This window comes from Anomaloglossus baeobatrachus, chromosome 6 (genome assembly GCF_048569485.1).
Source record: "Anomaloglossus baeobatrachus isolate aAnoBae1 chromosome 6, aAnoBae1.hap1, whole genome shotgun sequence".
In the NCBI taxonomy this organism is placed as follows: Eukaryota; Metazoa; Chordata; class Amphibia; order Anura; family Aromobatidae; genus Anomaloglossus; species Anomaloglossus baeobatrachus.
This window is the reverse complement of record NC_134358.1, coordinates 116,781,736-116,805,916: the sequence shown is the minus strand read 5'-3', so window position 1 is coordinate 116,805,916 and position 24,181 is coordinate 116,781,736. Positions and strand designations below refer to the sequence as shown.

Sequence of the window (24,181 nt, the reverse complement as noted above, 5' to 3'; positions counted from 1 at the left end):
GATACGTCGTCGTAGGTCCTGCAATATTGGTAGAGTGTCGCATACACCTGCTGTTTGATGTGACATCACAGAAAGAAATCCAATGGGGCCAGGTCAGGTGAGCGTGGAGGTCACTCCACGCAGCCACCATAACCAATGACTTGTAGGAAGGTCTCCATGAGGTATCGTTTCACGTCCGCAGCTTTGTGAGTTTTACACGTTCTAATCATAGCATTTCTGTATGCAAGGTGTCGATTTGTATTGAATTGATGATGCCCTACAACTTTGTAGTTCACTTTTTTCTCTATTTTGATCCGTTTTCGAGATAACAATGCTAACTCTGTTGTTTTCCACCAGGTGGCGCTATAGGTGGTTTCATTGCGTAGTACATGGCTACTTTACTATACCTATACACCACTTCAATGCCTATAGCTGCCGCCATTCTCAAGCTAATGGCGGTGGACAGGATATGGGTGGACACACTGTATATATAAATACACACACAGCTCTGGCAAAAATTAAGAGACTACTTCCAAATTATCTGTTTTTCTGATTTTTCTCTTTATAGGTATATTTTTGAGTAAAATGTTAATTATTTTATTCTATAAACTACTGACAACACGTCTCCAAATTTCCAAGCAAAAAATGTTGTATTTATTTTCTGAAAATGAGATGTGGTCAAAATGACAAAAAAATGCATTGCTTTCAAACACCTCAAATAATGCAAGGAAAACAAGTTCATACTCATTTAGAAACAACAATACTAATGTTTTAACTCAGGATGAGTTCAGAAATCAATATTTTGTGGAATAACCATGATTTTTAATCACAGCTTTCATACGTCTTGGCATGCATTCCACCAGTCTTTCACACTGCTTTTGGGTGACCTTATGCCACTCCTGGCGCAAAAATTTAAGAATTTCTTCTTTGTTTGATGGCTTGTGACTATCCATCTTCCTCTTGATTACATTCCAGAGGTTATCAATGGGGTTCAGGTTTGGAGATTGGGCTGGCCATGACAGGGTTTTGATGTGGCGTTCCTTCATCCACACATTAATTGACCTAGCTGTGTAGCATGGCGCATTGTTCTGCTGGAAAAAACAGTCCTCAGAGTTGGGGAACATTGCCTGAACAGAAGGAAGCAACTGTTTTTCCAGAATAACCTTGTATGTGGCTTGATTCATACGTCCTTTGCAAAGATTAACCTGCCCAATTCCAGCCTTGCTGAAGCATCCCCAGATCATCACCAATTCTCCACCAAATTTCACAGTGGGTGCAAGACACTGTGGCTTGTACGCTTCTTCAGGTCTCCGTCTAACCATTAGACGACCAGGTGTTGGGAAAAGCTGAAAATTAGCTAAAGAATATCCAACAAACATCTTTGCAAAGGACATATGAATCAAGCTGCATACAAGGTTATTCTGGAAAAACAGTTCATTCCTTCTCCTCAGGCAATGTTTCCCAACTCTGAGGACTGTTTTTTCAAGCAGTACAATACGCCATGCTGCACAGCTAGGTCAATCAATGTGTGGATGAAGGGCCACCAAATCAAAACCCTGGCATGGCCAGCCCAATCTCCAGCCCTGAACCCCATTGAAAACATCTGGAATGTAATCAAGAGGAAGATGGATAGTCACAAGCCATCAAACAAAGAAGAACTGCTTACATTTTTGCACCAGGAGTGGCATAAGGTCACCCAAAAGCAGTGTGAAAGACTGGTGGAAAGCATGCCAAGACGTATGAAAGCTGTGATTAAAAATCATGGTTATTCCACAAAATATTGATTTCGGAACTCTTTCTGAGTTAAAACATTAGTATTTCTGTTTCTAAATGATTATGAACTTATTTTCTTTGCATTATTTGAGGTGTCTGAAATCACTGCATTTTTTTGTTATTTTGACCATTTCTCATTTTACAGAAAATGAATACAATTTATTTTCCTTGGAAATTTGGAGACATGTTGTCAGTAGTTTATAGAATAAATGAACAATTTACATTTTACTCAAAAATATAACTATAAAGAGAAAAATCAGAAAAACTGAAAATTTGGAAGTGGTCTCTTCCAGAGCTATGTGTGTGTGTGTGTGTGTGTGTGTGTGTGTAGCTGTGTGTGTCTGTGTGTGTGTTTGCATGTATATATCTATAATATACAGTACAGACCAATAGTTTGGACACACCTTCTCATCTCTAGAACAACTGTTAAGAGGAGACTTTGTGCAGCAGGCCTTCATGGTAAAATAGCTGCTAGGAAACCACTGCTAAGGACAGGTAACAAGCAGAAGAGACTTGTTTGGGCTAAAGAACACAAGGAATGGACATTAGACCAGTGGAAATCTGTGCTTTGGTCTGATGAGTCCAAATTTGAGATCTTTGGATCCAACCACCGTGTCTTTGTAGAAAAGGTGAACGGATGGACTCTACATGGCTGGTTCCCACCGTGAAGCATGGAGGAGGTGGTGTGATGGTGTGGGAGTGCTTTGCTGGTGACACTGTTGGGGATTTATTCAAAATTGAAGGCATACTGAACCAGCATGGCTACCACAGCATCTTGCAGCAGCATGCTATTCCATCCAGTTTGTGTTTAGTTGGACCATCATTTATTTTTCAACAGGACAATGACCCCAAACACATTTCCAGGCTGTGTAAGGGCTATTTGACTAAGAAAGAGAGTTATGGGGTGCTACACCAGATGACCTGGTCTTCACAGTCACCAGACCTGAACCCAATCGAGATGGTTTGGGGTGAGCTGGACCGCAGAGTGAAGGCAATAGGGCCAACAAGTGCTAAGCATCTCTGGGAACTCCTTCAAGACTGTTGGAAAACCATTTCTGGTGACTACCTCTTGAAGCTCATCAAGAGAATGCCAAGAGTGTGCAAAGTAGTAATGAAAGCAAAAGGTGGCTACTTTGAAGAACCTAGAACATAAGACACATTTTCAGTTGTTTCACACTTTTTTAAGTATTTCATTCCACATGTTTTAATTCATAGTTTTGATGCTTTCAATGTGAATCTACAGTTTTCAGAGTCATGAAAATAAAGAAAACTCATTGAATGAGAAGGTGTGACCAAACTTTTGGTCAGTACTATATACATCTATATATATAATTGCCTTATTCTGTCTGTCTGTCTGTCTGTCTTGTTCCAAAATTGTGTCCTTACGGTGACAAACAGCGGATTGGTCGCTGGGCTCGCCATGGCCCCGCCCCCCCGCACGGATTAGCCGCTCGCCTCGGCTCCGCCCCCTCGCATGGATTGGCCGCTCACCTCGCCTCGGCTCCGCCCCCCACACGGATTGGCCATGTCCTTATGGTGACAAACAGCGGATTGGCGGCTGGGCTCACCATGGCCCCGCCCCCCCGCACGGATTGGACGCTCGGCCTCACGGATTGGCCGTTCACCTCGGCTCCTCCCCCCGCACGGATTGGCCTCTCGCCTAGCCTCGGCTCCGCCCCCCCCGCACGGATTGGCCGCTCGCCCAGGCTCCGCCCCCCACACGGAAAGGCCTCTCGCCCCGAGGTGAGCGCATCAAGGTCCTGCAGCGGCGGAACACACACACACACGCACACACATAAGAACAGACAGACACACACACACACACATCAGATCACACTCACTCTCACACACACCTCACACACACAATCAGATCGCATCCACACACGCAGCGGTGGAACACACACACACACGCACACACATAAGAACAGACACACACACACACATCAGATCACACTCACTCTCACACACACCTCACACACACATCAGATCGCATCCACACACTTACATCATACCGTGATATTGCTTGCTTCTCGGCGGCGACCCTGTGCGTGCAGTGACCTTCCAGGACCTGCCGGAGGATCACATGGCCGGAAGCATGTGGTATCTCCGGATGTTGTGATTGTGTGAGCGCGTATGTGCGATATCGTCAGTGTGTGTGTGTGCGTGTATGCGATCGGATGTGTGTGAGTGTGTTCTGATGTGTGAGTGTGTGTGTGTGAGTGTATGCGATCGGATCTGTGAGTGTCGGCAGAGGAGCACGGCGTGCAGCACAGCTGCTGGGACCGCCCACCGGTGGGCACAGGGAGAAGTGGGGTGTGTGCATGAGTGTATGCGATCAGATGTGTGCATGTATACTGTCTGATGTGTGACTGTGGAGCACGATGGGGGGTGCACAGCATGGGGGATGGAGCACGATGGGGAGTGCGCAGCATGGGGGATGGAGCACGATGGGGAGTGCGCAGCATTGGGGATGGAGCACGATGGGGGGTGCACAGCATGGGGGATGGAGCACGATGGGGGGTGCGCAGCATGGGGGATGGAGCACGATGTGGAGTGCGCAGCATGGGGGATGGAGCATGATGGGGGGTGCGCAGCATGGGAGATGGAGCACGATGGGGGGTGCGCAGCATGGAGGATGGAGCACGATGTGGAGTGCGCAGCATGGGGGATGGAGCACGATGGGGGGTGCGCAGCATGGAGGATGGAGCACGATGGGGAGTGCGCAGCATGGGGGATGGAGCACGATGGGGAGTGCGCAGCATGGGGGATGGAGCACGATGGGGAGTGCGCAGCATGGGGGATAGAGCACGATGGGGAGGGCGCAGCATGGGGGATGGAGCACGATCGGGAATGCGCAGCATGGGGGATGGAGCACAATAGGGAGTGCGCAGCATGGGGGATGGAGCACAATGGGGAGTGCGCAGCATGGGGGATGGAGCACGATGGGGGGTGCGCAGCATGGGGGATGGAGCACGTTTGGGAGTGCGCAGCATGGGGCATAGAGCACGATGGGGAGTGCGCAGCATGGGGGATGGAGCACGATGGGGAGTGCGCAGCATGGGGGATGGAGCACGATGGGGAGTGCGCAGCATGGGGGATGGAGCACGATGGGGAGCGCACAGCATGGGGGATGGAGCACGTTTGGGAGTGTGCAGCATGGGGCATAGAGCACGATGGGGAGTGCGCAGCATGGGGGATGGAGCACGATGGGGAGTGCGCAGCATGGGGGATGGAGCACGATGGGGAGCGCGCAGCATGGGGGATGGAGCACGATGGGGAGCACACAGCATGGGGGATGGAGCACGTTTGGGAGTGCGCAGCATGGGGGATGGAGCACGATGGGGAATGCGCAGCATGGGGGATGGAGCACGATGGGGGGTGCGCAGCATGGGGGATGGAGCACGATGGGGGTGCGCAGCATGGGGGGATGGAGCACGATGGGGGGTGCACACCTCCCCCCAAAACACACACACACACCGCCACACACGCACTGCAAAACACACCACACACACTGGGAACCACAAACACTGCCCTACACAGACACCCACACACACACACAGACAACGCTGCACACACACAACACCCAACACACAAACACCGCGGCACACACAAATATACGCACATACTGCACAACACACACATTGCACAAAACATACCTCCCCCCAAAACACACACACCCCACACCCACACAAACCGCGCAACACACACACACAACGCTACAGACACAAAGCGCTCCACAAACAACGCAACACACGCAACACACAAACAACACTGCTCTCACCCCCCGCCACACCCAGACAACACCCAGAACATGCACAGCCCCTACACAAACACTTGGTAACTACACACAACAACATCTATATATATATAACAAAAATCATACATTAACTACACAATACGTAAATTCTAGAATACCCAATGCGTAGAATCGTGCCACCTTCTAGTATATATATATATATATATACTGTGAGGTAGCGTGGTCGGCTGCGCGGCAGAAGACACGGGATCCAGGCACCAATGATCACAGCACACGGTTTATTGCACAAACCAAAAGTCCAAAACAGCACACATGTCTTTCTCTGGCAGAAACTCAGAGTTGTGTTCACTCCCTCACACTAGGGACCCACGCCCATGTTCCTGTTTCCTTTTAACCCTCCTTTCAGCCTGCAGGGAAACAGCATTAACCCTGGAGTGGAGTTGCTTTCTATACATGGAGGGAGCACAACCGGGGCGAGACGTACCGGCCGTCATAGACAACCCCGGTCACAGTCTCACATACCCCCCCCTCAGTTCAAGCGTGCGGGGTTGAACTCCCGCCATCAAACACGGGCTGCGGGACAAGGCATCGGCGTTGCCCTGCAACCTACCGGCCCGGTGTTCAACCGTAAACCAGAAGTTCTGCAGAGAAAGGAACCACCGGGTAACCCGGGCATTCCGTTCCTTGGCAGACCTCATCCAGACCAGCGGAGAGTGATCAGTCACCAAGTGAAACTTCCGTCCCAGCAGGTAATAGCGTAGGGACTCCAAGGCCCACTTGATCGCCAGGCACTCCTTCTCCACTACGCTATAATTCCGCTCGGGAGGGGTGAGCTTCCTACTTAAGAAGGTGACGGGGTGTTCCTCCCCCTGAACCACCTGAGACAGCACTGCCCCCAGGCCGACCTCAGAGGCGTCAGTCTGTACTACGAACTCCTTCCGGAAATCAGGGTTGACAAGAACGGGCTGTCCGCACAGGACCCCCTTCAGGGCCCGGAAGGAGTTCTCGGCCTGCGGAGTCCAGCGCACCATGACGGACTTCTTGCCTTTGAGAAGGTCCGTCAAGGGGGCCGATAGTCCCGCAAAATGTTTTTCAAACCTCCTGTAAGTACCCCACGATACCCAGGAAGGCCCTAACCTGCTTCGTGGTCAGGGGCCTAGGCCACTTCTGGATCGCCTCAACTTTGTTAATTTGGGGCTTAATCACTCCTTGGCCTATTACGTAGCCCAAGTAGCGGGCTTCCGTGAGCCCCAACGCACATTTCTTGGGATTAGCTGTCAATCCGGCTGTTCGGGGCGCGTTCAACACCGCTTGTACCTGTTCCAAGTGGGTCTGCCACTCAGAGCTTTAAATAATGAAGTCATCAAGGTACGCTGATGCATACGCCTGGTGGGGTTCCAGCACCAAGTCCATTAACCTCTGGAACGTGGCCGGAGCGCCATGTAACCCAAAAGGCAAGACAACATAGTGGAAGAGACCCTCCGGCGTAACAAAACCGGTTTTCTCCTTGGCGGACTCCGTCAGTGGCACCTGCCAGTACCCCTTGGTCAGGTCGAGCGTGGTGAAATATCACGCCTGTCCCAGCCTATCAATCAGCTCATCCACCCGGGGCATGGGGTAGAGATCGAACTTGGATATTTCGTTCAATCTCCTAAAGTCATTGCAGAACCTTAAGGAGCCACCGGGTTTTGGTATTAGGACAATGGGACTAGCCCATTCACTCCGGGATTTTTCGATGACCCCCAGGCGTAGCATTGTCTTCACTTCCTCTGATATGGCTTGTCTTCGAGCCTCCGGTACCCGGTATGGCTTCAGGCGTACCTTCAGGTGAGGCTCGGTGACAATGTCATGTCGTATCAGACTTGTCCTACCAGGTAGCTCGGAGAAGACATCGGGGTTCTGCTGAACCAGCCGTCTGGCCTCTCGCCTCTGTTGCTTGGTGAGGGCTTCTCCAATCCTTACTTCCGGTTCGTCCTCTCCGGAGGTCGCTGGAGCCGGGTTTGAATGACCCAAAGAGGAGGGAGATGGGGAAAAATCAACCATCAGGCTTTCCCGTTCCTGCCAAGGTTTTAACAGGTTGACATGGTATATTTGTTCAGGTTTCCGCCTACCGGGCTGCAATACCTTATAGTTGACCACCCCGATTCTTTCCTTTATCTCGTAGGGGCCTTGCCACTGAGCCAGGAATTTACTCTCCGCCGTGGGGATCAATACCAACACCCGATCCCCGGGTTTAAAGGGCCACACGGTGGCTTGTCTATTGTAGTGGCCGCTTTGCGCGGCCTGAGCCTCCTGTAAATGCTCCTTCACAATTGGCATGACCGCGCTTATGCGGTTCTGCATTCCTAAAATGTGTTCAATCACACTTTTATGGGGGGTGGGCTCCTGCTCCCATGTTTCCTTTGCCAGGTCCAACAATCCCCGGGGATGTCGCCCGTATAACAACTCAAAAGGCGAAAACCCCGTGGATGCCTGTGGCACCTCTCGGATGGCAAACATCAAATAGGGAAGCATCATATCCCAGTCTTTCCCATCTTTGGAAATCACCCTTTTGAGCATGGTTTTCAGGGTTTTATTGAATCGCTCCACTAAACCGTCCGTTTGAGGATGATACACAGACGTACGCAACTGCTTGATCTGGAGTAGCCGGCATAGCTCTTTGGTCACTTTAGACATGAATGGGGTCCCCTGATCCGTAAGGATCTCCTTGGGCAACCCCACCCGGCAGAACACAGCAAACAACTCCCGAGCTATAAGCTTTGCCGCAGTATGTCTGAGAGGTATCGCTTCTGGATACCGGGTGGCATAGTCAACGATCACTAGGATGTGTTGGTGCCCTCGAGCGGACTTTACGAGGGGCCCCACCAGATCCATCCCTATCCGTTCAAAAGGGACTTCTATAATGGGTAACGGTACCAACGGACTGCGAAAGTGGGCCAGGGGTGCGGTAAGCTGACACTCCGGGCAGGTTTCGCAGAACCGTTTTACCTCCCCAAAGACCCCGGGCCAATAGAACCTTTGCAATATTCGCTCCTGCGTTTTCTTGACCCCTAGGTGGCCACTCATCAGGTGTTTATGAGCCAAGTCGAGGACCCGCCGGCAATACGGCTGGGGCACCACTAACTGCTCTACCCCCACGCCCCGTATTTCATCTACCCGGTAGAGTAAATCCTGCTTAAGAGCGACATGGGGGTACCTTACCTGGGCACCGGGCAGCTGTGCCACCCCGTGAACCACTGTCACCCGACTCCGGGCATGTATTAATGTAGGGTCCTGGAGTTGGGCTGTTCCAAACGTATCCGGGGACGCCTTCAACTCTGGGATGGGCTCGACCATCTCAGCCTCTCTTGCCAATACCTCTAGGGGCGACCTATTGGGTTCACATTCTGTCCCTATCATGGGGATCCCTACGGCAGGCGTCCCGGATTCGGGATTGTCGGGCTCAGGTCCCGGACTGTCCAATACCTGAGGGGACTTAGGAGGCCCCTTCCATAGAGTCCAAAAATGCGGCAGATCCCTTCCTAGGATTACGTCATAGGGAAGAGTGTTCATAAGCCCCACCTCATGTTGCACCTGACCGCAGGGTGCTGTGATGGTGAAAATCCCCGTGGGATAGTCTCGGCAGTCCCCATGTATGCAAACCACCCCCACGGTACGTCCTGTGGCCTTTACTTCAGCCCTTAGGGTTGATCGCACAAGGGTCACTAAGCTTCCGGAATCCAACAAGCATGTAACCGGACATCCATTCACCTGTATTTGGCACAAGTGGGGCTCAGTCTCCGGGGAGACAAGGTCCGCGGTACACACCGCCTGAGCATACATTGAACCCCACCGGGTAACCCCACAATCCATGGGCTCCGTGGTGAGTGGACACTGGGCTTCCATATGTCCCACCCACTGGCACCGCCAACATCTAATAGGGAAGGAAACCCCCTTGACGAGTTGTCGTTTAGGGTACATAGCCTTCCGGACCTCAGGGACGGCGGGCGCGGCCTCAGACGGGACAGTAGCGGACTCCCGCACCGGTGTCAGCGGTGGATCCTTGGCCCGAGGCTTGGAGGGGCCGGACCGACGGACGGCACGCAAAGTCTCAGTGTCCTGTATCAAGTCCTGCGTAGCCACATGCCGCTCCACCAGGCACACTAATTGGTCCAGGGTACTTGGGTCGCCCTGTCCTACCCACCGTTGAATGGTGACGGGTAAAGTGCGCACAAAGCGATCAACCACTACCCTTTCCACCATTTGCGCAGGGCTCAGAGTGTCAGGCTGCAACCACTTCTTTACCAGATGCAACAAGTCATAGGCCTGGGAGCGTACGGGTTTGACTTCCTCATAGAACCACTGATTTACCCGCTGAGCCTGTACATAGGTATTCACCCCCAACCGAGCAAGTATTTCGGCTTTCAGGGTCTCATATTCTATGGCGTCCTCGGTACAGAGGTCCAGGTATGCTTTTTGGGGCTCCCCCGTCAGATAGGACGACAATACCTCAGCCCACTGGGGGGTCGGCAGCTTTTCCCGCTCGGCCACCCGCTCAAACACCGCCAGGAACGCTTCCACATCATCCTCCGGGTCATCTTTTGCAACGCTTGTCTCACTGTTTTCCGGACGCTGCCGTCGTCACCCGGTCCCGGGGTTGTTGCTGCCGGTCCGGCACGGATCGACTTGGCCAGGAGAACCATCTGTTCTTGGTGCCTTTGTTCCTGCAATTGCAAGGATTGCTGCTGACGATCCAACGACCGGAGCAGGTGTGCATTGGTCTGTTGTTGCTGTGCATTAGCCTGAGCCAGCTGCTTTAGTATGTCCTCCATGGCGTCGCCGGGTTTGGGCTGTAGTATAGCCGCTCAAATCCAGGACATGCGCTGCTGGGTCACCAGGGATGGATGCTACACCTCACCGGGCTGGCATGCCCGCATTCTCCACCATCTGTAAGGTAGCGTGGTCGGCTGCGCGGCAGAAGACACGGGATCCAGGTACCAATGGTCACAGCACACGGTTTATTGCACAAACCAAAAGTCCAAAACAGCACACATGTCTTTCTCTGGCAGAAACTCAGGGAGTTGTGTTCACTCCCTCACACTAGGGACCCACGCCCATGTTCCTGTTTCCTTTTAACCCTCCTTTCAGCCTGCAGGGAAACAGCATTAACCCTGGAGTGGAGTTGCTTTCTATACATGGAGGGAGCACAACCGGGGCGAGACGTACCGGCCGTCATAGACAACCCCGGTCACAGTCTCACAATACATATACACAGTATATATATATACACATGGCTGGTGAAATATGCATTGAACACTTTTTTCTAAGTAAATATATTTCTTAAGGTGCTATTGACATGAATTTCCCACTAGATGTTGGTAACAACCCATCCAATCCACACAGGCAAGAGAAATCCAACCATTGATATTCATAAATTAGGTTATGTGTAATACAAGTAAAATATATCTTTGTACCGTGTTAGCCAGTAGAGATAAAAAAATTGTTTAAAAGAACAGAGAGTCCTCAGTGGTTGATACCTTTTAATGGCTAACTGAAAAGATGGTAATAATTGCAAGCTTTCGAGACTACTCAGGTCTCTTCATCAGGCATGGTATAACACAAAATCTGAAGAGTCACGTATTTATACACAACAGGACTTAGAATAGTGCAGTAAAAAAAAAAAAAAAAAAAAAAAAAAAAATTTTTTTTTTTTTTTTTTTTTTTTTTTTTTTTTTTTACTGCACTATTCTAAGTCCTGTTGTGTATAAATACGTGACTCTTCAGATTTTGTGTTATACCATGCCTGATGAAGAGACCTGAGTAGTCTCGAAAGCTTGCAATTATTACCATCTTTTCAGTTAGCCATTAAAAGGTATCAACCACTGAGGACTCTCTGTTCTTTTAAACAATTTTGTTATGTGTAATAATGAGAAATAAGAAAAAGGTTGTGGTACCATCACACTGTTTAACTCTGTGGACACAGGACTCAATCTCTCAGAAGGATTTATGACTCATTATAAAATCTGAGAGGTCAGCTCCAGAGACTACAAGGGCACCAGGCCTCTGATCCTACATGGATATTTTGGACAATAAAACTCACACCACTAATCAAAGCTAATTAAGGACTCACTTTCCAAGCTCAGTGTTTGTTTATTTAAATGTCCTTTTACTATGCATCGCTCTGCCCTGTTTTGTGTATATATTTGTGTTTCTTCAGCTATTTTGTCATACCATGCCTGAGGAAGAGACCTGAGATGTCTCGAAAGCTTGCTTTATAACATCATATTTTATTTTTATCTTAGTTAGCCATTAAAAGGTATCAGAACTACAAAATTTTATTTTTGTTTCTCTCACTGAGAGCACTCAATCATAATGAGAAATGACACAGGAAAGAGGTATTGAACACACTTTCTGAAATGCAAGTAATACTTCGTACAAAAGCCTTTCTTGGTGATGACAGCTTCAAGATGCCTCCTGTATGGAGAAACTAGTCGCATCTTCCACACAAGGACTCTACAAATCCTGTAGGTTCCATGGGCTGGGCTTTAGTTCCTTCCATAAATTTTCTATTGGGTTCAGGTCAGGTGATTCTTGTAATATCTTTCTCTGAATCGAAATGAGTTTCTTTGGCAGTGTGTTTGGGATCATTGTCTTGCTGAAATGTCTACCCTTGATTTATCTTTATTATTCTGGTAGATGGCAACAGATGTTTAGTAACAATGTCTCTGTACATTTATCAATTCAACCTTCTTTCAATTACATAAAGTTTGCCAGTGGCATATGCTGAAAAACAGCCCCAGACCATGAAGTTCCCACCTCCAATCTTCACTGTTGGTATTGTGTTAACAGCCTCCGAACATGATGTGTATTATGGCATCCAAAAAGTTCACTTTTGGTCTCATCTGAGCAGACTATATTATCCCAGTATTTCACAGGCTTGTCTAAATATTGCCGAGCAAACGTTAAACGCACCTGTACTTGCTGTTTGTTCAGCAATGGTCTTGTATGGTGAGCGTGCCCACATGGAGGTTGAGTGCATTACTTTTTGTTTTCCAGGAAACATTGTACCTGCTAATTCCAGGGGTTTTTTTAGCTTTCCACAGGTGGTCCTTTGCTCTTCCTCTACTCTTCTGTTAATTCTTTTCACTCCTGTGTCTGACATCTTGCAGGGAGCACCTTGTCGTGATTTGTTTATGGTGAAATTAATTTATTTCCACTTCTGAATTATGGATCCAACAGTGCTCACTGGAACCTTCAGTAGTTTAGAAATTGCTTAACCAATGTCATCAATCTGTTTGGCAACAATGTAGTTGCAAAGGTCTTGAGACAGCTCACTGGTTTTACCCATCATGAGAGGTTTCTTGTGTGTCACCTTGGTAATGAGACACCTCTCTATAGGCTATCAGTTGAACAAGCTGATATTTTTTTTAAAAAGTGTCAGGATTGCTTTCCAATTACTGATATAATTCAGCTGGTGTCTTGACTTTACATGGCTTTTTGCACCTTTCTTTCTGCATTTGTCCAATCCTTTTCCCTGTGTCATCTATGATTATTACACATAACTTAATTTATTGAATCTATGTTTTGATTTCTTTGCCTGTGTGGATTGGATGGGTTATTGCTAGAGATGAGCGAGCGTGCTCAGCACTGCTTGTTACCCGATCAAGCATCAGGGTGCTTAGGCACTAGTTTGTAAACAGGCAAATAAAATGGACAAAAATAACACTCACCTCATACATTTTAACCCAAAGTTTTAAAAATGTGGCCTTGGAAATGTCCTTGTTCCTGTTTCCTCAGCCATGAAATGCCCAGGGACTGTAAAGGCCACTTTACACACAGAGATAAATCTGCGGCAGATCTGTGGTTGCAGTGAAATTGTGGAAATCAGTGCCAGGTTTGTGGCTGTGTACAAATGGAACAATATGTCCATGATTTCACTGCAACTACTGATCTGCCAAAGATTTATCTCTGTGTGTAAAGTGGCCTTAAGTGTCATGGGACAGGTCACCATGCGGTACACACTTCCTATCTCCTAACAACTTAAAATAAAAAATGCATGTGTGACAGGTCCAGCAAGGAAACCTAGTATGTCACCCCATAACCTAGTGTTATAATCATATGTATTTAGTGAGAAAAAGAAGAAACTCTAGTTGTATGATGAGAGATTGAAAAAGTTAGATATGTTTAACTTTTTTAAAAAAAAGTCTCAGAGGAGATCTCATTTATATATATAAATACATGTGTGGTCAATATAAAGGACTGGCACATAATTCATTCCTTCCAAAGACAATACTAAGGACCAGGAAGCATTCCCTGCGAGAGGAGAAAAGAGATTCTGGCAGCTAAATAGAAAAGGGTTCTTTACAGTTAGAGCAGTCAGACTGTGGAATGCCCTACCACAAGAGGTAGTGATGGCAGAGTCTATAGCAGCTTTTAAAAAAGGGCTGGATGATTTCCTCACTACACATTACGTTGTCGGTTATAAATGATTTAGTGACAAAATGTATAATTGTTGGAGGAAGGTTGAACCAGGTGGATCTAGGTCTTTTTTCAACCTATGTAACTATTTATGTAGTGACCAATAGTTATGGACCTTGCAAAAGAAAAACAATATCTCTGTCCAGATCTCTATATTACATGAGCTGGGTGGGCTTTTAAAGGGAACCTGTCACCAGATTTGGTGACTATAAGCTGCGGCCACCACCAGTGGGCTCTTATATACAGCATTCTAGCATTCTAACATGCTGTATAGAAGAACCCAGGCCACTGTGTAGAATGTAAAAATGACTTTATAATACTCACCTAAACGGTCGGTACGGTGCAGATGGGTGTCTCCATTCTCTTTCAGCCATCTTTGTCCTCCTTCTTCTGAAGCCTGGGTGCATGATGCATCCTACATCATGCACACAGGTCGGCATTGAGGTCCTGTGCAGGCGCACTTTGATCTACCCTCAGCAGAGCAAATCAAAATATTTTAATGCGCCTGTGCGGGACCTCAATACTGGCTAGTGTGGATGACGTAGGACACATCATGCACTCAGGCTTCTGAAGAAGGAGGACAAAGATGTCCGAAAGAGGAGAACGGAGACACCCATCCGACCAGTCTGCACCGCCCCGCCCCTTAGGTGGGTATTACAAAGTAATTTTTACGTTCTACACAGCGGCCTGGGCTCTTATATACAGCATGTTAGAATGCTATATATAAGAGTCCACTGGTGGTGGCCACAGCTTATAGTCACCAAATCTGGTGACAGGTTCCCTTTAAGGCCTAAACTTCATTTATACCCAAATGTTCCAATGTCCTGTGGCCAAGGCTTAGTGGACAGAAATTACTATAACACATATGGTAATGCTTCTATTTTCAAAAACTAATAACGAGAGGATGAGAATCTTTCGTATTTTACAAAAATAGGATTGATATCATTGACTATGATGGCTCAAATGGACTTTTTAGGACATGAACACCAGGTTTATGATATCCCTACACCAGCAGTTCTTATCAACATGGCATAGCAAATACTGAAGGTAATGACTTTATTTTAGGACAAACTTGATCTTGGTGTTGTCAAAAAAAATTTTGATTTTATCAACTTGGAAATTATTTTTTGGTATTTATGATATTTGATCAAGAGTGGTCCAAAATGGCCACTAAATGATGTGGGGATTACTTACTCATCAATCTGAGATACACATGTTTCCACCTCTGCCAGTGCACAATGGAGCTTGCATAGTAATTTGTGATGAATATCTTGTGTTTCTAAATCTTCATTGCTTAGCAGATACCTCAGTCCATGACCATCTCTTTGCCCCAGGGAATGTCCTGATGGTGCGGCCATTGTGGTTATGGTATGTTGTATGTATACCATAGGGTTTAGTTTGCCTAAACAATATTAAGAAAAGTCAAATAGTCACATGGTAACACAGTTACATTTTAATATTTCTATGAAGAATATTTTATTAACCACACAAGAGAAGTAACAATTCAAGTCATAATCTCCATTTTGACTAAAGGAAACCTATAATTTCAGAAATCACTATTTACTTGCAGATATGGGGTTAATCTGCATTGCGCTACATGCTGTCTGGCCACCTGCCTGAAAGAGCACCTACCGGGAGAAAATTAACTTATTTCCTCTCAGGATCTACTTTCAGTCATGGGGGAGTGCATGGGGCGGCTACAGTCACCAATCAGAGCACTGCTCACTATACTGGGAACGCAAGCTGTATGTACACCCCGGCACTTTAAGCTGCCTTTTCACAAATGCACAGCAGAGCTGACAATTATATTGCTAGCCTATCCTTAGGTTAGGTTATCAATGTCTGATCGACTGGGGTCCAACACTCCACGCCCCCACCTCTCAGCTGCCCTCGGTCCTTTTGGCAGTAAGGAGACAGAAATGCTCAGTTCCAAAACTGCCCCATCTTCTGATAGTGGCTGTGACCGGGTACTGCACATCTACCGCCTATTCAAATCAATTAAACCGCTATCAGAAGACTGGACAACTCCTCAACTGAGCATTACAGGCCTACTGCTGCTGCCGACACTGATAACAGCTGATAGGCAGGGGTGTGGGATGTCGGACCCCGGCCAATCAGACATTGATGACTTATCCTAAGGATTTTCATATATAAACTAAAGCCAGTGCTATACTGGTGCTATCATGCTGATTCTATACATACCTGTAGTTGTGAGATCGAATGTAAACTTTCTGAAATACAGGTAAGTAAAGTTTGTGCAATGTACTGTTATTTGATTGATAGCAGCTACAGAATATCTAATAGGTGGGTTGGGTTTTGCTAATTATACCAGCCCCTGACTGCCTGTCCTTCCTCTCTTCTTCCTCCCCCTGTAATAACAGAGACAGGGGGAGGAAGGAAAGGCAGGCAGACAAGGGCGGGAATAATTAGCAAAAATCGACCCATCTGTTATATATTCTGTTGCACCTATCCATCAAATAACAGTGCATTGCACAAACATTACTTGCCTATATTTCAGAAGGTATACATCCAATCTCACAACTATAGGTATGTATAGAATCAGCATGATAGCACCAGTAAAGCACTGGCTTTAGTTTATATAGGAAAATCCTGGTAGTTGGTCCTTTTTAAAAGGTTATTATTACCAACTTGATAAGTTGCTAATTTCTACAATTTGAACATGATCCAGAGAATGGGCCTATAAAATGTTTCATTAGAACAGTGCGGTACCTGTCTGTCTCTGGCAGTCCCACGGACAAAGAATTAATAATTGGCACGCATGCCCAGTAGCTGATAGTTGTCAAGTGGGGAATAAGCCTTTAATAGTATGATCTGTATAGGTAAGGACTACATTGATGGTAAATCATCAACAACGACACAAAAAGACACAATTAGCCCAAGTTTTTTTTATTTATGCTATATTGTGTTATAATGAGAATTGCATCTACAGCACAGACCAAACGTTTGGACCTTCTCATCTCTAGAACAACTGTTAGGAGGAGACTTTGTGCAGCAGGCCTTCATGGTAAAATAGCTGCTAGGAAACCACTGCTAAGGACAGGCAACAAGCAGAAGAGACTTGTTTAGGCAAAAGAACACGAGGAATGGACATTAGACCAGTGGAAATCTGTGCTTTGGTCTGATGAGTCCAAATTTGAGATCTTTGGATCCAACCACCGTGTCTTTGTAGAAAAGGTGAACGGATGGACTCTACATGGCTGGATCCCACCGTGAAGCATGGAGGAGGAGGTGTGATGGTGTGGGGGTGCTTTGCTGGTGACATTGTTGGGGATTTATTCAAAATTACAGGCATACAGAACCAGCATGGCTACCACAGCATCTAGCAGCGGCGTGCTATTCCATCCGGTTTGCATTTAGTTGGACCATCATTTATTTTTCAACAGGACATTGACCCCAAACACACCTCCAGACTGTATAAGGGCTATTTGACTAAGAAGGAGAGTGATGGGGTGCTACGCCAGATGACCTGGTCTCCATAGTCACCAGACCTGAACCCAATTGAGATGGTTTGGGGTGAGCTGGACCGCAGAGAGAAGGCAAAAGGGCCAACAAGTGCTAAGCATCTCTGGGAACTCCTTCAAGACTGTTGGAAAACCATTTCCGGTGACTACCTCTTGAAGCTCATCAAGTGAATGCCAAGAGTGTGCAAAGCAGTAATCAAAGCAAAAGGTGGCTACTTTGAAGAACCTAGAATATAAGACATATTTTCAGTTATTTCACACTTTTTTAAGTATTTCATTCCACATGTTTTAATTCATAGTTTTGATGCCTTCAATGTGAATCTACAATTTTCAGAGTCCTGAAAATAAAGAAAACTTTGAATGAGAAGGTGTGTTCAAACTTTTGGTCTGTACTGTATGTATAGCTGTAAGATGGGTAGCAATGCTCTGCATGCATGCTGTGTAGTCTATCCGCTGTGGAATATATGGGCACTTTATAAATTAAAATATAATTATTATTATTGGCATCAGATATCTCTTCTCAACGGTCCCTATAATCACTTCCATCACTCAATATGTTGAAATCAGAACTAGTAGATATATGTAAGCAGTGAGAAAATGCATATCGCTTCTAGGAAATCTTCCGTATGATGCATATGTGATGCGTGATATCGTATTACAGGCCGCATCGGGCACTTAGGGCAGCAGCTCATAAGTACCAGGCTCCAGAATTGTATTCCTAGTGAGAAACAATTTCAATAAATACTGGTCTCTTATGAATTTCAGATATTAAGAAGCCAAAAGGTCAAGATAAATGCAATTTACATTCCTCCAAGTGTAATGTACTTGACTCACAAAATCAATATATACTTAGTTAGAAATGGTAGGAGCAGACAGATGTTCTCCAGACTTCATGAATGGCAAAAGCCAACAAAGCAATCCACAAAGATGTGAATTTGCCCCATACATGCAAATAGAATTTTTAGATTTTCAGATATTACAGTGAGTCTGTCACTTCCAAAACTCCAATGATACTGCTAGTATAGTTCATTATGGGACTTAGCCCCTATAGAAATCATCCTATACTATGTACTAGATATTTTACTGCTTTTACTGTCCAGAAAGAAATGTTTTTTGTTTTTCATACAAATGTAAATCAAGGATCCTTGGTGCACCGCAGAGTGGCCGATTAGTGTGGGATGCACTGACTCTTGTTTAACAATGCGTGCCAAGAGTTTGTATTTAGGCCTTGGGTGACAAGAATATAATCTCTCATTTAAGAGCATCAGATGCGATATGCTAATGATACTTGGCTCAAACTCCGCTCCAAGTCCGAGTTGAGTGCCATGTTTCTGGGATCCGATTCTCTCGCATACAAGAATCAAAGCACGGGTGACGAGAAGATGGAGAACTTAATTTACCCATCTTCTGCATTGTTTTTGTAGGAAGTGCAGTCCGATGTTTTTCACAAACCCATAGACTTGAATGGGTGCACGCATTCCAATATTTACGCTGGCAATTATAGCATTCTGCAATTTTTTTTAACATGCCGTATCGGTATGACAAAAAAAGCGCTGCACCACAGTATAAATTTGGTCCAAGGGCTATCTAAGAAAACATCGGAAAGCACTCATCCATGTTATACGCTCCTGTGGGCGTAACTGAACACTACTGGAGGCCGGTGACCTGCTGAAAGTGTTTGTGCATGTGCACTCTCCTTTCCTGACTGAAGCTGCCCTTGGCTTTACTGATACACCTGTCAATGTAACAATTAAGAGCTACAAACAGGAGCGAAGAAGAGCATGCACTCATTAACACTGTGTGTGCACCGCTAGGCTCCTAGAGTGTCAGTGTGCAACTATGTTTTACCTGTCAATCAAAGAGTCTATGTACTCCATTTGAAGTGGTGAAAATAGCTTTTGGCTATGTCAAAGGTGCTCTGGGGAACCCTGATTGACTTATTAGATTACATTTTTTTTTCTGGTCAGTGTTAAAGTAAGGAAGGATTTAATGTCTTCAGCCCTGCCAAAAGGTAATAGTGGGAGTGTTTCCATAGAAGAAAAACAAAAATTTTGACAGCTCACCGAACCACAGCATATGAGAAGTCTGGAGGAGTCCAATCAATCCAGGGCGGTGCAGGGAACTTGATTCTGGATAATCACAAAGGACATGGTACTTACTCATAGCATCAATGCTATGAGTAAGGATTCTCCAGTTCGAAACGCGTAAGCCAATCCCCTGCATTGGTGAACCATATGTTTTTTTAAAACCATGTCTATTTCTGAACGATTTTAAAGATATGGAATAAAAGTTGTTTTTATAATTTCCTGGTCGAGTTGCTGGAATTTTCAAACCAAGAATACCATGTCCTTTGTGTGGGTTTCCACTTTTGAAAGAAAGAACTGTTGAGGTGTGTGACTTAGCTGTGTGGATGCAGGGAGTGTCTACACTTACTATGCAGCTATATATTCCGCTATTTGTTACTATTTTAGAAATGACTACATTTATGCATGAACTGTATATAGTAAAGGGTCCAACCTATGTATCGGACATCTCTACAAGTTTGTCTACTTACTTATGTTGGTCTCACCAGCACTGATAGAATCCCTGAAATTTCTAAAATAGCAAAAGCTACTTTATCATCAGCAAATGTAGTAAAATCTATAGTACAGGCATGATTTCTATTGGAGTTGACAGACTTCTTTTAACACTCAAAAGTATCCAATATTACCTTGCTCTATATTTTTATTCTCTTTGTCTTGTGATGGTTGTTTTCTGCTGTCTAGTTGAACCCCAAAAGCGCTCCCAAGTGACGTGAGGGTTTTGGGATATGACACTTCCATTACATTGAAATGACAGTTTGTTGGACAGAAATCACTGCTATGTAGAGGTGAAATCTTTGACTTGGCTTGTTTGAATGTAGGCCAGGCTCGGTTTTTCAGGACCCTTGAAAACTAAATACAAAAAATGATATAAAAAATATGGTCATGTTACCAAAGACATAATTAAGACTTATAAAGAATACATAGTGTTATAGACATTTCTGTCTACTGAAAACTTCTTAGAAATGCTACCTCCATTCAAGGGCTTTTCCTCATCTCAATCACCATTTTTCCATATGGACAGCCTAGAGGTGGTCCCGTTCAGTATCCCCCTCTATAAGTTAGAGATCGAAGTTGCTTACTGCTCTTGCAACTGGTCCAGCCATTTATTACATGGATTTATTTGATCACACACATCTAATTACATTTCCCCTGTTGTGGTGAATAAAGACAAGTAAGCAGCTGTGACAGCTCCCATATCAAAGGACTGTTTGTGATGAGAAAATGTCTCTGCATCTTTTTTTTGCAAAAAATTAAATTAGTTAAATTAGTTTTTCTGATTTTATGTCTCTTACCTCACGTACAGGGCACAGGGCATTGGAGGACCTTAGGTATCCATGGTTCTCTTACCTCATGTGTAGGGCATTGGAAGACCTTTAGGTATCCATGGTTATGACCACTAGCAACTAGCTAACTAAATGTGACTATATGTGTGGTTGTATCCATGGATATCTAAGGTCCTCCAATGCCCTGCACATGAGGTAAGCGACATAGTGAATCAGGAGAACTATGCTACATTTCTAGTTGGAGGTATTTCCTAATATTCTTATTATTATATCTGCTACATATTGGGATAGGATCTTGGAAATGGGAATACCCCTTTAAAAAAAAAAGATTGGAAAAACAGATAAAACTAAAAAAATGAATGAACAGAATAGTGAAGTGGAAACTCATAATTACTGATAAGTAATGTTTTATTTCTTATAGAAAAAAAAATTCTGTGAATAAAAAACATAGGACAAAGATTAAACACAAACCTGCAAGATTCGTGCACCAAAATTAGAATAAGGAAAACCTTGTAGAACTTTAGGTATCAAATTGAGTATTTGCAGATTACTGTACGACTTGGAAACATTTAGCAATCACAGCCGTAACCCCTTGGTGCCATGGCCAGAACTATTTATTTCATCATCTACACACCCATAAAGGGGATTGTTTTTTGCAGGAAGTATTAACATTATTGACCTAACAATAAAAATAACCTTGATTCTGCAGCTCAGTATGATTAAAGGACACCAAATTTGCATAGCCATTTGTTGTGTTGTACTACTTTTGCTTCTACCAGCTACATATTTTTGCCATACTGTTGCCACATTCATTGGTCCATAACTTTTTTTTTCCATTCACTGAATTGTCTAAGGGCTTGTTTTTTTTGCAGGACAAGTGGTAGATTTTTATTGGTATTATTTTAGGGTACAGGATTATTTTTTTTTTATTTACAAACCGTTTTAAACAAAAACAGCTCTTTGCCTTTTTTTTTTAAAGATATCCAGTCACCTACTCACCTGCGGGTGGTTCGAGCCGATGGGTGTTGATGGACTTGATCCAGTGCCTCCTCTCTGCTTGTGATCGCTCTCCTCCTTCTTGCTTCATGTTGATAACGTCTCCTATGTCATCCACACAGTGTACCCGTTGTCCACACTTCTCTCTGCCCTGCTCTGAGCAGATCAACGTATTGTAGTGCGCATGTGATGGCTTTCTTTGTCCTTTCCTCACACCTGCACATCATAGTACTTTGTCCACAGCAGCGCAGAGAGAAGTGCGCATGCGCACAAGCACAATGGAGGACACTGGGTGGATGACATATGACGTACCATCCACACAAAGCAAGAAGGAGGATGGTGATTGCAAGAAATAAGCTAAATAAGGAGGCACGGGGTCAAATCCAGCGACACCCATTGGACCGGACCTCCCCGCAGGTGAGTAGGTGAGAGATTCCCTTTAATAGAGTTCACAGTTTATGTAAAATACCATTACTTTACAGTCTGGTTGTAACAGACTTGGCAACACCAATCATATTCAGTTTTTCATGGTTTATATTTTTTACATAATACCACAGGAATACTTCTGCATGGCTTGGCATTATGGCTGTCAGCATAAGACCACCTTCACATGTGCATATTAAACACATCCAAGAAAAACCAGCACCAGTGTAATCAGTGTTTCCATCAGTCTATAAACAAAGACATGAGAAGATCACCATAGGTTATACTCGGTGCATGTATCTGTGAAAAAAAATGGATACCACATGTACCTGAATAATACGTACATGGGAAAGAGGCATAACACTAATAGGCATCCTGTTCCAGGTGTACTAATAAGAAGAGTCACCATTAAGCTCAATAGCAACCTATCAACACCCGTAACTGCTTGGATGGAGCAAGGGAGCTCCTTCTTCTTTAAAACACTTGGTGCTGCAATTGGCATTAACCATGGCATGTAAGTGGTTAAGTAGCCAGAATTAGAATATTCAGGAGTCTCTTTGCGTATTGCAGTGTTTAAATGTTACCTGCCAAAAATTTACATTGCATCATTTTAAACCTGATATCCTACATCATATAGGACAGCTGTACAGAGTCAAAGTAGGACTTGTAGTGTCCTTATTATCACGGTCTTTCCTCTGTTGCAGAGTTTAGTGACATGTTCTGGGTCAGAGTTTCACTTTATCTTGTGAGAATCTGGTGATTAAATTGATTCCCTTTCCTTGGGGGAGGAGAGGGTTAATGTCAGTTTACCTTCCAGCACCTCCTGACTCCTGGTAAGGTGTTTCCAGTTTGGACCACGCCTAGGTCCGATATATACTCTCTCTACTTCCAGAAGAGGGTGCTGGCTATTTTCATTCATTCGAAAGCTTGGTCAAGAGGAGTAAGGAGCTGGAGTAACCCTTTCGGTTTTGTTTTGTTGGCTGCAGCATTGGTGCAGGCTGTGGCAGTTCATGGTGTGCTGGTTGTATGGTTTGGAAGTTACCCTGTAGTCTGTTTACTTCCCACATTTAATGTTGTTTCCCCTGGTGCACTATTAGTGGCTCCTTTGTGTGTGGTTGCCGTGTGTACGAATTGTCGTTGTTACCCCTGTTAATCTTTATTTGTCGGTGGGGTTGTTGACTTCTGTTCTTGTGCCTCACTGGGGGTTGGGTTGTGGAGGGGGCTCTTACCATCAGGGACAAGAACAGGAAATAGGGCCACGTTGGGGGCCTGGACCTGCCTACCTTCAAGGGTACCTCTGGGTGTGAGGGTGAGCACAGGGGCCTCAGCCTTATGGTCAGCTTAGCTTACCCTGTTGTTTCCAGTTACAGTTATATCATTAGGGCAAAAACTGTGGCTGACCACAAGCGCTCAAGCATTTCCAGGTTATTAATGGAGTCACCTTTTGCTGTAAAACCGTTTTACAATGTAAGGATTGTGAATTCTCAGAAAATGTAAATAAGTGATCATGTTCTTCAATTTGAAAGTTTTTGAAAAAGTAAATAAAAAGAAATCACGCGAAGCCCAAACGCTCTAGAGCATAATTCCAAGATCTCATTTATCTATATTATATCTAATTTCTATATTTTTACAAGTTGGTCAGTCTTAGACATTAAGGGACTAGGGTGATTTGTTGTTTTTCTAAGGATCTTGTTCTTGGAGTCTCCCACACACTAAAGAAACCCAGTCCCAGAGTTTAATTAAATCAGGTCAATTTTCAGAACTTAAGGGCTTCAATCGCGACTCCACAAACATCTGGAACTTTTTAAGTTAAATGTAACTTCTGAAAAGTACGGATAAATATACGGCAAATGTCTTATTTATAGAATTCAACTTTCGCACACAAAGTGTTCGCGCTTTCTATGCTAATTTGGTTGCTATAGTTACACTCTCCCTTTGAACAAAAAG

General features: G+C 45.1%; 1 protein-coding gene across 1 annotated transcript in view; it reads right to left on the bottom strand.

Moving 5' to 3' along the window:
- The window catches only part of PREX2 (phosphatidylinositol-3,4,5-trisphosphate dependent Rac exchange factor 2), a 582,180-nt gene that overhangs the window by 170,633 nt on the left and 387,366 nt on the right, over window positions 1-24,181 (bottom strand). Inside the window, exons 24-25 of the mRNA XM_075353190.1 lie at window positions 20,159-20,381; window positions 15,161-15,368 (exon numbers count right to left, since the gene is read on the bottom strand). Of these exons, the coding sequence (XP_075209305.1) occupies window positions 15,161-15,368; window positions 20,159-20,381 (431 nt within the window). The remainder of the gene's footprint in view (window positions 1-15,160; window positions 15,369-20,158; window positions 20,382-24,181) is intronic.